The 16,482-nt window shown below is 39.1% G+C and overlaps 1 protein-coding gene across 2 annotated transcripts; it reads left to right on the top strand.

The window, feature by feature from the left end:
* Window positions 1-1,283: 1,283 nt before the first annotated feature.
* Window positions 1,284-13,304, top strand: LOC134582556 (C-reactive protein-like). Of its 2 annotated transcripts, none has more exons than XM_063439232.1 (5): window positions 1,284-1,422; window positions 6,005-6,145; window positions 6,787-6,845; window positions 10,952-11,557; window positions 12,068-13,304. In XM_063439232.1, exons 3-5 carry the CDS (start codon window positions 6,791-6,793, stop codon window positions 12,712-12,714), a joined length of 1,308 nt encoding a protein of 435 aa, XP_063295302.1. In that variant the 5' UTR covers window positions 1,284-1,422; window positions 6,005-6,145; window positions 6,787-6,790; the 3' UTR covers window positions 12,715-13,304. The 2 variants fall into 2 exon arrangements, with proteins under 2 accessions (XP_063295302.1, XP_063295301.1); XM_063439231.1 differs by lacking the exon at window positions 1,284-1,422 and adding an exon at window positions 3,781-3,958.
* The last annotated feature ends 3,178 nt before the right edge of the window (window positions 13,305-16,482 follow it).

Genomic DNA, 16,482 nt, shown 5'->3' with positions numbered 1-16,482 from the left:
GTGCAAGTTCTAAGATATAATAGTGAACAAGATACCAGAAATGTCCAATTGCAAGAAATGTGAGATAGATTTCTGACAGGGGCCTATCATCCACATGTTTTAGAGACGGCAAAAGCAAGAACAATAAAACTTTGGTCCTTGCAAATCCACAAAAAGAAAAAGAAACCACAAGTCTCCACACGGACATATGTTTTTACATTTAACATTCCACACTGGCACAGTAAAAATAAGAAAATCAATTCACAAATATTGGGAAGTTCTACATTCTGATAGAAGCTTACCAATAGTATTCCAAAACTATTCTGCCGTGAGCTACAAAAACAAAAAAAAAAATGTAATCCCTTAAGGACACAAGCAATTTTTGAATTTTTTGCTGTTCAACCACGATTTGCATGTCTCTCATTTATTGCACCGACACATATTATATACCGTTTTTTAGAGGACATATAGGGCTTTAATTTGATGTCACATATACATGTATAAAGTTTCTTTAATTATAAAACAAATGCCAAAATACTGGAAAAACATTTAAAAAAAATAATAATATGGCAATAATATTATGTGCATATTTCCAGCTTAGAAAAAGTAATTAAAAATAAACTAATGTATGAGTCTTGATTTATAAAGTACATAATATGTGTAGGATTTCAGCTTATTTTGAAAGTTACAGGTCACAAAATACAAGGACTAGCAGCTCTATATCTCTATGACGTTGCGGTGCGCACTGATCACGTGGTGCGGACCGCAATGCCATATTGGTACACCTTGTTAGGTGTATAACCTGACCGTAATTCTGTCCAGAATGCTCCTTTTAGGTGGGGAGTGGTCCCCCCCTTTCCCCACCTTCTCTTCTCCCTCACCATACCTTCCCCTATTGATTTGAATTCTATGACCGTGCCGACCGCTATGTTTATGCCAGCTGTGGCCATATTAGTGCTCTCATTTTATACTATGTGGTGGCCATCTTGGTGCCCCGTTTAAAGCTCCCCACACATTTTTATACAATATTTTTATATTTTAATAAAATATTTTAATTTTCAAGTTATGTTCCCATATGCATAATTAAACCCCCTCTTTTTTGTTATCTTTCCATTGCATATTATATTTTACACAAATGTTATGTTAATTTAATTTTGGTCACGTGACTGATGCCATCATCTGACCGTTTTTTTTTATTATGCTATTTAAACATGATCGGTCCAAGACAGTGTAACACTTTGAAAAAGCCCTATTTTGGGTGAAACGCGTCAGTGTTTTTATGCTGGATTTGGTTTTATTACTTGTTTTATTTCATGGAATTTGGACCGTCCTAATTTATCTTTGAAGATTCTGATCGTAGGATTCGCTCAGTGATTTCCCTGGTGGGGATTATACCACCTACGCCTATTAGGATTGAGCAATACCTCACATTGCTCTCCTTTTGTGAGTATACCTCCTTTTTATCGATGTATTTATTTATTTCTTTTTGTGCATAGGATTACAGCGGTGCTTGCATAGCCACAAAAGCTTTCACAAGCGCGGTCGACATTAACTGATAAATAAAACATAAACATGGCATGCAGATATCTTACACATATTTGTTTTGTGTACAGCTTGAACTAATGGATCTCCATGTGGAGGTTCGCCCTATGTGTGTAGACTATAGCAGGTTTAGCTTTTATGTGATGTAAGTATCGCTTAATCTGAGCGTTTCATGTAAAAAATGTATGGGTTGTTTGCGCCAGCATGGTTGTATTAAACTGGTGTCTGAACTCTCTTGGGTCTGGAGTATTGTAAATCCAGTGGATGGGCACAGCGCACATGTTTATTAGCTGATGGGAAGCCGAGTGTCGTGTGGGCACCGCTATGTGTGCATCAAGAATAAAGGTCACCTGCTCGTTATGTAAAGTGGTTGCCTGATGCTGTATAGTGCTCTAGTTGAGATAGCTCATATAATAAAATAAACAAAAGCAGAACAAAGGAACACAATATAACAACAAGTTTAACTGAGGCTGTTAAGTGCCACTGGGGTCTCTCAAGGCGATTCACTCTGCCCCCTCGGCCCCTCTCTCCGCTTGTGTTTGGGAAGGCATAGAAATCAGGATTGCAAAGGACTAATAACATTTAGACATAACGCTCATAAACACAAATGGTTAAAAAGGAGTGCTGGGTTGGAAACATTACCCTAAATGGGCCAAGAGGCCTAGTGAGAGGAAGGCCTGTATTGAGGGGGGTGTTTAACCTATGCCCACTGGTCCACACAGCCTGCCCAGAGGTATGGGAAAAATCTGGGTGTCCTCCAAGCTACCCCACCAGACCCAGTCTCTAGTACAGTCCTGCATTTGTTTCTCACTCTTACGTTCGCCTCCCGCGGTCTGGATGGAGTCTCGGGACTTCTGTGCATGAGGCCGGAATCATTGCTGAGTAGTGAGTAAGCCGTGCCTGGGGGTACGTCCTCATGCAGATTGAGAGGCAGGAGGGTGCTGGTAGGTCTTGCTGTGTTGTTTGCTTGTTGTACCTTGTCTGGGCCGTGTATGTGGGTGACCCGGTGGTGGGGTAGATCAATGCGCAGCTTGCGTTCTTTGCCGGTGTCGGGCCCTAAGTGTCCCCAGTGACCCCCCCCCCTTCGTGGTGCCAGTCGGCTGTCGAGGCGTTGGGCCACTGGTCGACTGGTTAGTCACGGTTTCCGCCCTGGGAGGTTGGCACCGTGTAGTGGGGCAGGCTAGTGCAGCCTGCGTTCTAGATCCCTCCAGAACCTCGCAAAGTGCTTGTCCAGCCTTGCCAGAAGGTCATGTGCATCCTCGATGGGACGCTCTGTGTCTGTAGCGTCAGCCATCTTGGATGAAGCTGTGCTCTCATTCTTTGTCCCCGAGGCGGCCTGTAATCCCTCCGCACGCCTGTGGTAGCATCTGCTGGGTGGACAGGGATCTCCCCCACTGGTCCATAGGGAGGAGTGACGGGGCTTGTTTGTGTTATGTGTGTCGTCAGAGTGCCTTTGGGTCGGGAGAGCGGCCGCCTCACCCGTCCGTCGTGTGCTAGGCCGCACTATCGGTCCAGGTGTCAGCGGGTGTCGAGCGGGTTTCTCATCTTCCCATTGCCCGTCCACTGTTGCGAGTTGTTTACGATTGTGTGGTACCGCTTTTTGTTTCTTCAGATGCAGCATTATGTCGCTTAGTTCGCCAGAGTGAAGCAGGAGCTTTTGAGATACACGTCTTGTCGCCATGATGGTTAGGCCCCGCCCCCGATTTATTTATTTTAAAGGAACACTATAGTCACCTAAATTACTTTAGCTAAATAAATCAGTTTTAGTGTATAGATCATTCAATTTCACTGTCATTTAGGAGTTAAATCACTTTGTTTCTGTTTATGCAGCCCTAGCCACACCTCCCCTGGATATGATTGACAGAGCCTGCATGAAAAAAAAAACTTGTTTCACTTTCAAACAGATGTAATTTACCTTAAAAATGTGTATCTCAATCTCTAAATTGAACTTTAATCACATACAGGAGGCTCTTGCAGGGTCTAGGAAGCTATTAACATAGCAGGGGATAAGAACATCTGAATTAAACAGAACTGGCAATAAAGAAAGCATAAATAGGGCTCTCTTTACAGGAAGTGTTTATGGAAGGCTGTGCAGGTCACATGCAGGGAGGTGTGACTAGGGTTCATAAACAAAGGGATTTAACTCCTAATTGGCAGAGGATTGAGCAGTGAGGCTGCAGGGGCATGTTCTATACACCAAAACTGCTTCATTAAGCTAAAGTTGTTCAGGTGCCCCTTTAATAATACAGAGAGAATTAGATTATCTTTTTATTTGCATTTTATATACTGATGATTTCTGACTGCTACACTGCAGTGCACTGAAAAAAGGATATTACCACAACTGCTGAAGACACCTCCCAACATGCAACTAAGACCATCAATTTATCCCTAGACGGGGGCGTATGTATCTGGAGTTGAACATAGGCTCCAAAAAATTGTAAGTGCATTTTGTTTTATCTACAATCGCCAGTTACCTAAATACTACACTATAGTACGCTTTCTTCTCTTATTACCTATACTGGTCCATCCCTATCTGGATTTGAGGATATTACTAAAGGCTCTACTTTCCTGCATTTCCTTTTCTATCCACGATACCTCCAGAAGGAAGAGACTCTGGTTTGGGAAGTTCAAACTGCCATATGCATAACATACAAGCGCCAGAACTCCTATCCTTTTATCTATTCCAGTTAGGGACTAGCTTAGCAGATAGCTCCCTAATTTGGTATTCTTAAAAATAGTAACCCCACTGAAAGATACCTAATTAGAAACGTATCTACTAAACAACTGAACGGCCAAAATGAAGAACTTTTGCAGTTTCATTTGCTCTGTAGATAATTTTCAATCCTTATGTGAATGATAATTCCGATCCTTATGTGAATGATAATTCCGTTACTTATGTGAATGATAATTCCGTTACTTATGTGAATGATAATTCCGTTACTTATGTGAATGATAATTCCGTTCCTTATGTGAATGAATTCTAATGAATCAATTCCTTTTTTTTTACACATTATCTAGGTTGAGGTGCACGCAGCATTGTCTTTACGCTTATATTGTATATACGGTACTTAATTTTAAGCCTCAAATGTAATAAACTCATATCAAATTCCATGTACAACACTATGTTATTTTGGTGAGATCGAAAAAGTTCTGAAAAGTTTCCATACTTAGCAATTATCCCAGTTTTAATAGTGCATGTCCATCTATTGCATTTTACCAACCCCTCATGTATTATATGTGTTTGCAATTATTTACTAGGGTGCACTTTTAGAGAGCAGGCGAATGGTCAGTTTGTAGAACACAACCATATATCAGTGAGAAATGCTTTTTTATTCTAAAATATTTGAACAACTAAGGAGTTATTCATTTCTTCCGCTAGCATTATTTTGTGTTTGGATAGAACATTTTCCAATGCGAATCCTATCTATAGCCTAAGATAAGTGTAAGTGTGGTAAGTGTGCCTCAGCTGGCCAATGCTCTGGATGTCACAGAAGACACAATTAATACGAGAGCTGCCTACTTATTTACAAGGTCAAAATCTGAATTCAATGCAACATATTGAAGGCAAAATTAGCTTTACAGATTATAAAAAAATTCACTTATATTTCAGAAAATACAATGCTCTGTAATCTAATGGTTCTGAAAGAGGTCATTTATCAGAACTTTAATATTGTGCTGACTTATTGGTAACAATGATTGTATCCTTATGCCCAGCACTTCTTAAAGGGAAACATTGATTTTGTTGATAATAACCCTTCCAATCCTGTTTTTCCCCACAAACTTAAAATAAAAATTAAAAAAAAAATAAGTATAAACGTATCTCCATTCCAGTACCAAAACCAAGTTCCCCTAGCTGCCTCCATTGACGTCACTCTCCCTAGTTGTTGGGAGAGGACATTTTGAGAGTAGGACATGTGCGGCACCGGGGTGGAGGAACATGCAACCATCGAATGTCTGTCAACAGCATGCTGTGCATGTTGATATCAGACATCTAATGGTCACATAATTGACTTTAGATAGGCCATAATTCTTGTTCTAGGCTACCTAATGATGCCTCTATGATGTTACCAGAGGCGTAGCATCATGACCACTTTAAAACACTCAAGTGTACATAGTACTTGGTCTAACCGTTTCATTCATAGAAAGAATTTAGGTCCAGGCATTCTTATCTTCATTAATTACATTATTGGCTTGTGGGCCCAGGGATTCTTCACCTTTCAATAAATCACTTAAGGTAGGTGCTTTCTTCCATCTCGCTAAATGTGCTGACAGTATATAATAAGCCATTATTTTAATTTGTGATGTGACGTTTTGCTGAGGGATAGAAAAAGTAGCCAAATTTTGAAACACATTCAAGTTTCTCCAGTGTGACAACCTCCCCCCATATTTTTCAAACTTGATGTCAACACACTACAAGTAGCTGTGCAGCTAAATAAAACCCATTGTTTAAACTTCTTTCTTCCAACATTGGGTCGGATTACAGATAAGCAGTTCATGAATAGCACAAAAGAGGTATACATAAATCCGTGGCAGTACACATCCAAAAAATCAAAAAAGAAGAGGCAGCGTGGGGAGAGGCTGGTGGAAGCATTTGGAGCACTGGTTGAGGAAGACAGAAAACAAGGTAAAATATCCTTATCATCCTAAAATGTTTCAGTTAATTTATTTACCTCTAAACACATACAAATCTAAAACTTAAAAGGAATTTTATGAGTGTCATATGAATACGTTAGCACTACTGTTTGCCTACATTTCCCAAAATGCATTGGGATTTTCATACACATGTATGCTGTGTACCGTTTGCTTTGAAATATGGCAATAGTACTCTTGTCAGAGGGCTAACATTTTATATACTCTGCTATATATAACATCTGTATTCAAATACGTACTTTGGCCCTGAGTTGCTTTTTTATTAGAGCAACACTCCAAACACAGCTCTCCGAAGAGAATTACACGTGCAGTGTCTTTTTTAAAAAAAAAATGTTTCAATCTATAAAAGTGGAATTTTTAATACAAATTGTCACTTTTATAAATCAATGCTGTAACATCTCATTTTTTTGTCAATCATCTGGGGAGGATTTCTTCTCCATCTTTTAGATCCACTTAGCTATTGATTATTTATTTAATATTCATTTATTTTCTTAAGAAGTATAAATAAATACAAAAATATAATAAAATGTTCTCAACATAAAGTAAAACTGCATTTATTGATGGTATGTGTAAAATGGGGAAAATGGAAACATGATTTACTCTGTTTTTTTCTAGGAAGATGAAGACATATATCATTTTGTTTGCATTCATTGTGGGATCTGTTGCACAAGAAGGTAAATATCACCTGTGGGGGTATTTGTCTATTTATACAGTATTGTTTCTTCGTTAACTATTTAAGGTCTATACAGTAAATGATGGTGAGTTGAAAACCCAATGTCACAATTCAGGCCAAAATATCTGCATTGGTGTAATTTTACAATTTCAGATATCTTTTAAACAAAATAAAAAATTGGGGGGAAATCTGTATTTGTAAAAGTTTGACACTAATAGACAGCATGACATAAACAATGTTCAAGTGTACAGTGCACATAGTTCAGGGGGGCTGCACCTCCGCGGGGGTGGCATATGACACAATGTGTATGGTTGTCCCGAAGATTCCATTACTCCATCTCTTAGATGTGCTGCATACAAAGTCCTCAGTCATAAGGAAGCTCCCCCAGCACCGGAAGAGGAGAGAAAGAGAGAGATAGAGAGCTGAAATAAGATATAATAGGGACATGGAGACAGGTGCAGGAAGTAGGAGAGTAGAGAAAAGGGATAACGGAGAGAGACAAAAGGGTGGGGGGTGGGGTGAGGGAAAGGAGTGTGGGGGATGGGAGTAAGTTGAGTTGGAATGGGATCCTTGAGTCAGTGGGCCATGTCAAGTCAGTTCGGAGAAATGTATTGAATCCAGGGAGATCAGGCAGACATATATGTATCTGTGGTCAGGGAAGACGCACCATCAGTAGCTTCCACTGTGTGGGTTTCTAATACTCATTGCTGAATATCTGGGGCGGTGGTTTGACATCAGAAGAATGGGACCAGATTGCTCACAGCAGTTAATAAGTATTTAATGAGGGATTTTGTGTATGTGCGTAGAGGTAGAGTGGTTTTCTGTACCAGTACCATGTCTGGTGTAAAACTGACTTAATCCCCTGTAATCTCCTTTATATGTCTGCAGACCACCTTCAGATAGTTGAACCACCATTTTGCAATTCAACTTTTAATTCACCATAATTAACTGTTTAGTTGTTTTTTTTGTTTGTTTTTTTTTTTAAATATGACATCTAACTTTATTCGACGATATATAAAAATAATATTTAGGAAGTATTACTTTACTGAGAGGGTAGTGGCTGTCTTCCAGAAAGACCATATAAAACTCAATTATGTGACCTGGGCACCTTGTAGGAATGCACTGAATTCAATGCTCTTCTAGGAGCCATATCTGAATGCGCACCTGGCACTTGCGACACGTGCGCATCGGTTTCCAATGCTCCTCTATGAGGAGAATTTGATTGGCCATTGACAAGATTGCTGGATGATGTTCCCAAAGCGCATTTTAATTATAGCTGCCTCTCTCTTGCCACAGGTGGAGGGAAATGGGGACACTATGTCCCACTGCATTATTATATATTTAGAGCCCCATCTGATTTTGTAATGTAATAGCAACTATGTCCCCCAGTTTTATTTATTTAATTAATGGCACCACCATGGATGCACAGGCGTGTACACTGATTTGAATCCCCCCCCCCCCCCTGTCCTGTTGGAAGTGTTTGGTTCAGCAGTAATCCAGTTCTCATGACCGAATTTCGGCCTTGCCGAGCTGGCACGTTGACGATTGAAGGTACTGAGTAAAAATTTTTATTTCGTAAGAACTGAAAAAATCTTGATGTGCAAAAGTCTACTACATGTGCAGTAAAACAGAAAGAAATATAACATATATATTTAAATGCAACACACGTATAAAGTGCAAGCCACACAGTGCATAGAGTGCTAACATAACCAACATTCATTTTGTTTTTTTTTATAGAATCATAGTTTAGTTCGATAATTCTGAGTGCTAAGACACTACATCTTGGATAACAATAACTAATTATCCGTGTGATTTGTTCCCCTAAAAGCGGCACTGTTACGCCAAACGTACCTTTCTCCTATTGATTCCTCATCTCTTCCTCTGTCAGGATCTGTTCTTCTTTTCTTCCTGTCTGCTCTAGTTTTCTTTAAAACATAAGACAAAGTAGGGACTATTTTGGCTTATGTATTTTCCCTAGGCTTAGGAAGAAATCAAAGAAAGAGAAGTTACCTGCGCTCTCTCCAAAAACAAAATAACAAGTCCTGCGCTCAAACTCCCATCACTCCTGGGAGGCAGCAACGACCATAGCACACATCAGCCCCAACACATACAGTAAAAAACAAAGAAAGAAAAGTTACCTTCGCTCTCTCCTTAATCCCTATGTATTTTTAAACAAATGGAGGTCACTTAGTTACTCCAATGGCCACTGGAGGGAATGCCCGCCTGCCAACGTCAAGGCAGACCCCCCTAAGCGGTTCCTACTCTGACTCTTCAGCCTGCTTCCTTGAGCTTCTGGCAAAGATATCTCTAATGAGACAGAGAGGGGTATTTTTTATATACACCCCTATATACTTATTAACCCTTAATAGGGAACACATGGGATGGGCGGCAACATTGTAACAAAGCTGTGTGATACAAAAAGTGAATACAAATAGAAAAAAACAAGTCCTGCGCTCACTCCCATCACTCCAGGTTTGCCTTGTTTATATGAATATCTGAATAATTTTCTTGTACTATAATTTGCTTTAATCTTCTGATATTTCTTATTTTGCAAGCTTTCTTTACCCAAAACCTAGTTTACATGTTAATCCAATTGTGTTTATCACACCATACAGTCATTTTGTGTTTCTGCACATCCGACAAATCAATAGACTTCACCAATGGACATACTCTAACCTTCTTAAGATCTCCCTATGAAAAAAATGCAATCTTCATCAAGAGTAAATGCTGTGTATTTCTATAATAATGTGTCATGTTTCTTAAGCAGTTTTGGTGTATAGACCATGCCCTAGCAGCTTCACTGCTCAATTCTCACTGCTCAATTTAGGAGTTGAAACAGTTTGTTTCTGTTTTTGCAGCCCTTGCCACACCTCCCCTGGCTGTGACTCACACGCTCGCACAGTGTGTTTTCTTTAGAAGTTTTTACCTCCTTCTCTGTTAAACTTTAATCACCCACTGGAGGTAACTGCAGACTCTAGCAGGCTATTAACAGAGCAAGAGATAAGAAATTCTAAATTAAATACATTGTTCAGTAAAGGAAGATTAAACGGCCCCCTGTACAAGTGTTTAGGAAGGCTGTGCACATTAAATGCAGGGAGGTGTGACTAGCGCTGCATAACGAAAGTTATTTAATGTAAATTGCAGAGAATTGAGCAGTGAGACTGCAAGGACATGACCTATACACAAAAAACACCTGAATAGGCTAATGTTTTGGTGCTTAGAGTGCCCTTATTTATATATATTTTTAAAGAAACTGCAAGATGCTCCACATAAACTTTGCAACATACTTGCATATACATTTATGGAGCAGCATATGAAGTTGTGCGTCAGCCACTCCAGAGAGGTATCTCTCCCGGATCCAGAGTAATTCCTCAAATAAATTTATGGATCTGGTAATATCTAGCAGTTTTTATAGGCAAAAACATGTGGATCCAGAAGGATCTCATTGTTTTTATGAAAAATTTAAAGATCCAGAGTAATTCCCCCCCCCCCCCCCCCCCCCCAAATGTATGGATCCGGCACGTGGTAAGATCCAGCGATTTTTTCTAGGAAAAACTTTATTGTTGAAATACCACATCCATAAGAGAAATAATGCTCAGTGGCATAATATAAAACCACAAAAAGTTCAACACAACTGTGTTGACAAATAAATCAGACTCTCTTCCTGTAATAGGCCTCAACTTATAAAGCTGTGCAAATAGTTTTGTGTTTAAGGATATTGATGGATATTGACAGTTGGATAGTAAGAAAAAAACATCCACATTCACTTACACAAGTTTTCAAGTTAATGTTTCTCAATATTACTGGACCCGAGTCATTAATCCCATTACTTTATAATGAAACTAGAGATTAAAAGTAATGAAATTGTTGTGATTTTGAGTGCAAAACATAATTATCAAAGAGCATGCGTTCATTGAAAACATATGAAGTCATATATGCCGATTATAGTTATGAACATTATTTTAAATTGGTTTTGTAATGGTTTTTGGGTAGGAATATAAATATAATTATTATAGGGAGTGAGTTTAGAGGGTTTTCTACTTAGGTTGGGGTGGAGTTTGGATAGTAAATCATTTGTACCGTCTCAATCTTTTCTGTCCTGTTTAGATTTGAGCAACAAAGCCTTTCTCTTCCCTAAAGAAACTGCCAACGCACACATCATTCTAAACCCCAAGGCAGCAAAGCCTTTAGAAAAGCTTACCGTCTGTCTTCGATCCTACACTGAACTCACTCGAGAACATTCTCTTTTTTCTCTGGCATGCCCTGGCTCAGGAAAAGACAACACTTTTCTTATCTTATCATTGCCACCAAACGTCCACTCAGTTTATGTTAACCAAGAAGAAAATCGCTTCAAGATTGACCCAGAGGTTCTGGACTGGAAACACACCTGCGTGAGCTGGAACTCTGACACAGGAGTGATCCAACTTTGGGTCAATGGGAAGCTCTATCCAAGAAAGATCTCAAATGAAGGATTTACTATTCCAATACCAACCTTTATTATCCTGGGACAGGATCAAGATTCCTTTGGGGGTGGATTTCAAGCTGCTCAGTCATTTGTGGGTGAAATAAGAGATGTCCATATGTGGGATTTTGTATTGAGCCAGGAAGATATACAAAAAGTTCTGGTCAATGATATAAATGGAAATGTTCTTAGCTGGACAGCTCTGCAGTATGAGAGTAATGGGGAAGTGGTTGTCCCATTCAAAGTTCAGAGTAAGTCCTTGAGGTACCCATCCAGTCTGTACCCTCAATTCTAGTAATATATAGGCATTTAAGTAATGAACAGTTGGTTATTATTATTAAACTTTGGGCTTTTTTATTGGAATAATCACTATTTTTCTAATAATATAGAACAAAAAAAAACTTTCAATAAAGAAAGTGTTGTACATGTTATGTAATAGCTGTTTTATAAAAATGATAAGCCAAACCAGAGGCAGACCCAAAACCGATAAAGGCTTATCTGGTTGGTTTCCACTCAGAGCTCCAAAAAATTCAAAACCGCTTGTGCTAGAAGAGAAGGTAGCTATGACATTAGCAAGTCAGGCTGGTTACCCAGGACAATAATGTCAGGTAGTTCCTGTCTGTACTAGAAAATGAACAATTTCAACCTACATTTGGTGACTGGAATTCATAATTAAAATATACTTTTTTATTGAGAGTTGAAATGGAAAATGTACTTTGACTGGTAGACTGTTCCTCACTATTTCATTTTTTTTTCTTTAGATTTGGGCAGCAAAGTCTTACTCTTTCCAAAAGAATCGGCCACTGCCCATGTCATTCTGACTCCAGAAACATCAAAACCTCTAGAAAAGCTCTTCATCTGTCTTCGATCCTACACAGAAGTCACCCGTCAGTATTCCCTCTTCTCTTTGGCAAGCCCAGGAAAGGACAATGCTTTTCTCATCCTCCAAGTACCACCGAACATTTGCTCGGTCTCTGTCAACCAAGAAGGTCATAACTTCAAGACTGACACAGAAGTTCTAGATTGGAGGCACACCTGTGTGAGCTGGGAGTCTGACACAGGAGTACTACAGCTTTGGGTTAATGGAAAGCTATACCCCAGAAAAACAATACAAAAAGGATTTGCTATTCCTTCCCCAACCAGTATTGTCCTCGGGCAAGACCAGGATTCTTTTGGAGGTGGATTTGAAGCTGCTCAGTCTTTTGTGGGTGAAATAAGTGATGTCCATATGTGGGATTATATATTGACCCCAGAAGATATAAATAAAGTTCTGCTTAATGATAAAACTGGGAATATCCTCAACTGGACAGCTCTGCAGTTTGAGAATAAAGGGGGTGTACTTGTTCAGCCAAAACTGCAGTGTAAAACTTGGGGGTACACAGCCAGTATGTATTCCCCATGCAACTAATAGAGCATGGTCCGAATGATAACATTAGTTATTACCAAACAACTAGGGACCATAATTTGCCTTGATAATAAAGGTTTCTACCCCATTTAATCATTATTTATCAAATTATCTATCCAAACGCCTATGTAACTTGGTCTGTAGACCTTTACTATATATTTATATGTATACTAAATTTCAAGACTTAGCAGTCATGCATGTGATAGGATAACACAAGTAGTTTTAATGAGTTTATGTAGGACGCAATGCCACACAGTGTTTGTTTAGTAGGTGGGCACCCGATTGAACCAAGTAAGTGCCAAATTATTTTTAAATGGTTGTAAAATTTACTCCAAGATGGCGTTGGAGGACTCCTGTCACCATAACTATTTCGGCACACTGTAGTAGTCATGGTGCTTAGAGTAGCCTCTTCATAAGGAGGTACCCAGCTTGAAGATGGCTTCCAATAATGTCAATGATTTTGTTTTGCAATAATTGTGTTTTGTTAAAAATCAAATAATACATCCCAAATAATAATTTCATGTATAATAATTGATTGAATGACATTAACTTTGTTAAACTGACCGTGCAGTAATAAAACTTCATAAAAGAAACTTGGATGTTTTATACGTGGCATTATATGATCTGATATATTTCCAAAGAGTGGCATTAGAACCGAGAACCTAAAATTTACATGGGGTACATGGCATCTTAAAATGTTTTTGCTAGATGGCCTTATGTGATGAAATCCTCATTCTTGTTTGAAGGGTCTTCTCTGGCATTGAAGTAATCCAAAAGGATCTTCTCTGGTCTTTCTGGTTTGCTCTTCAGGGGGTCTATGCTTTATGGTAGGGAGAAGTGAATCTACTGACACTACACTCTTAAAGCACAACAAGAAATTCTAGAATTAACTTAAAGAACTTTCCAGTACACATAATAACAGGGTTCTTGAAGGGACACTTTTAGATTACCAATAAATTGACTGTTCTATGTTATTTACATTTTGTAAAAGAGGCCCGTAGACAGATGTATTAGGAGAAATGTCTGCCTTATGTGTTGCAGTGAATCGCGGCCTACTGCTGATTAAATATATGGATACTATGTTGGTGATTGCTCTGAGACATATTTTAGTGTCCTAGATTATTTTCCTTTAATTTTGACTGAGGAGCAAGGAGCTCACATTTTGACTAAGTGGAAGACGCAGCAGCTGACACTGATGCCCCCCAAGAAGAGATCGGGACAGGGACCAATCTATGGATACTTTGTTTCTTCTCATAAGCCAAGGGCTCCCCTTGAGACACAGATAAACTGATGATATTCAATTACAAGGTTTGTCAGTGTAGAATTTATACAGTAAGGTATATCAAAGTTTTTTTCAGAGTCCATACAGATGTTCAAACAGCTACTAGATGCATACTTGCAAAAACAGAATATTAAAGGATATCATTTTTCAATGTAGGGTAATAGCTGCTTGATCCAAGGATAAATCTGACTGCCATTCTGGGGTCAAGAAGGAATATTCCTCCTAGTTTGTTGCAAAATTGGAAGTGCTTGAAACTGTTTTTTTTTTGTTTTTTTTTGCAAAAAACTAATCTGAGGAAGGCTGAACTTGATGGACGCAAGTCTTTTTTCAGCTATGTAACTATGTAACTATGTAACTATGTAACTATGTAACTATGTATAGGTGAAAAAGGGAAATAAGGGGAACTGGTTATCTAATTGTCTATCTGTCTGTCTATCTATCTATCGAATTGTCTATCTGTCTGTCTATCTATCTATCGAATTGTCTATCTGTCTGTCTATCTATCTATCTAATTGTCTATCTGTCTATCTATCTATCTAATTGTCTATCTGTCTATCTATCTATCTATCTATCTATCTAATTGTCTATCTGTCTGTCTGTCTATCTATCTATTAGGATATGGATGACAATTCAATATTTGTACTTGAATCAGTGCCTATCCTAATATAGTACACAAACAGCATAGATGTGACCGCTCCTTAGAGTGGTCGCACTTAACACTTTGCCTATGGTTAGACAGTATGGTAAAAGAGCGGTCAAAGAACGAGTCAAAGTCAGGGATTACACAAATCACACTAATAATAATCTAAAGCAAAGTCCAGGGGAGCCAGAGGATGTGTAATCAAGAAACGCCAAGTCAAATGTCGAATACAGAGAGAAGAGAACGCCATTGGATACACAAGAATTGAAACAAATATTACCACTATAAATACATTTCCTGAGAATTTGCAAACGTATGGGTTTCTTTGTCATGTGTGTAACATATGTGTAAAACTGGCCACTCATGTAATCAGTATTACATTGTAGTTGAACATTCATATTTTAAAATAAATGTGAGGTGCATTTAAAGAAAGCATTTCTCTTGTCCAATCACATGACATTTTTAAACCGTGTTGAGTTGTAGAACTAATCCACAGAACGTGAAACAACAGGTTCTAGGCTGGTGGATAAGAACACAGATTAACAGCAGCTCAATACAAGAATATAACGGTGAGATCTTCAGAAAAATATTTATAAAAAGTACATTTTAGGGACGACGCTTGCATGGTAAGTATAAAACTATTTCCTGTTTTTAATACAATGTTTGGACCTTCCTTTTTATGTGCCTGGACCTAATTTATTTCCCCTCCTTTACCCAAAGGGTAATTTATTTCCCCTCCTTTGATTAATATTTTTAGGCACGGTTTCCAAACAATTTATTATTTTTGGATAAACTTTTAAAATGATTACTTCAAACTATTAAAACTATATCATACATCCAGATATAGTCAATGTATCAAAACATTCACATATTACATACTACATACAGAATATTAAACCAATCTAAAAGCTTATCAAAAAATATTACATTGAGGCCATTATTGTTTTAAATGGCTGATAGAGACGTTAATGTTATTTTATTTTTATTTACAGTCTAAATTCCATCAATATGTCTGTATGTCTGTCTGGCCATCCATCTGTCTATATTTCTGTCTGTCTATGTATCTGTCTGTATGACTATATTTCTGTCTGTCTATCTGATGCTGCCTGGTGACAAGACATATTTCATGTATCAGTATACATCATGTCCCATTACGGTATTGTCAGGGCCGGCGCTACCTGTAAGGCGACCTAGGCAGCCGGTGCAGCCGGTGCAGCTCCTAAGCCTCAGGCAGTGCAGCACTGCTGTATGGAGGGCGGCCGGCAGGGCCGGATTTTCCTATAGGCTAACTAGGCTTCAGCCTAGGGCCTCAAGATCAAGAGGGGTCCTACATTCAAATTGTTAGCAAAATTTCAATTACATTATTCTAAAAACAGTGAACACTAAAACACTGAGCCGAAAATAAGGAGAAATTCTATACATATGATATGACCAGTGTCGTACTAAGGGCGGGACGGGTTACCACGGCAACGCTCTGATTGGGTCTCGCGAGATCCATGGTCTGCAGCTCTGCGGAGCTGCAGACCGGAAATGAGGGCCACCAGACCACCAGGGACCCCACCGAACCACCAGGCAGCCCCCACTGGACCACCAGGGATTTAAGGTAATTTTTTAGTCACCCCCCCTCTCCTCATCACCCCCCTCCCTCTCACAATCACCCCCCCCTCTCCTCATCACCCCCTCCCTCTCACAATCAACCCCTGTCTCCTCATCACCCCTTCCCTCTTACAATCACCCCCCCTCTCACAATCACCCCCCCTCTCCTCATCACCCCCCTCCCTCTCACAATCACCCCCCCTCTCCTCATCTCGACTTTTTTTACATTTATTATCCGTGCCACATTTTTTAT

The sequence above is a fragment of the Pelobates fuscus genome, chromosome 13 (genome assembly GCF_036172605.1).
Source record: "Pelobates fuscus isolate aPelFus1 chromosome 13, aPelFus1.pri, whole genome shotgun sequence".
NCBI classification, from domain to species: domain Eukaryota; kingdom Metazoa; phylum Chordata; class Amphibia; order Anura; family Pelobatidae; genus Pelobates; species Pelobates fuscus.
Note: the sequence above shows the minus strand (reverse complement) of the source record. Positions and strands in the feature narration are given on the sequence as shown.

Excerpts from the sequence above, each read along its gene's own strand:
- LOC134582556 (XM_063439232.1), top strand. The coding sequence starts at position 6,791 with ATGAAGACATATATCATTTTGTTTGCATTCATTGTGGGATCTGTTGCA. Across the intron at positions 6,846-10,951 it reads GGGATCTGTTGCACAAGAAG|ATTTGAGCAACAAAGCCTTT; the intron begins GTAAATATCACC and ends TGTCCTGTTTAG. Across the intron at positions 11,558-12,067 it reads TGTCCCATTCAAAGTTCAGA|ATTTGGGCAGCAAAGTCTTA; the intron begins GTAAGTCCTTGA and ends TTTTTTCTTTAG.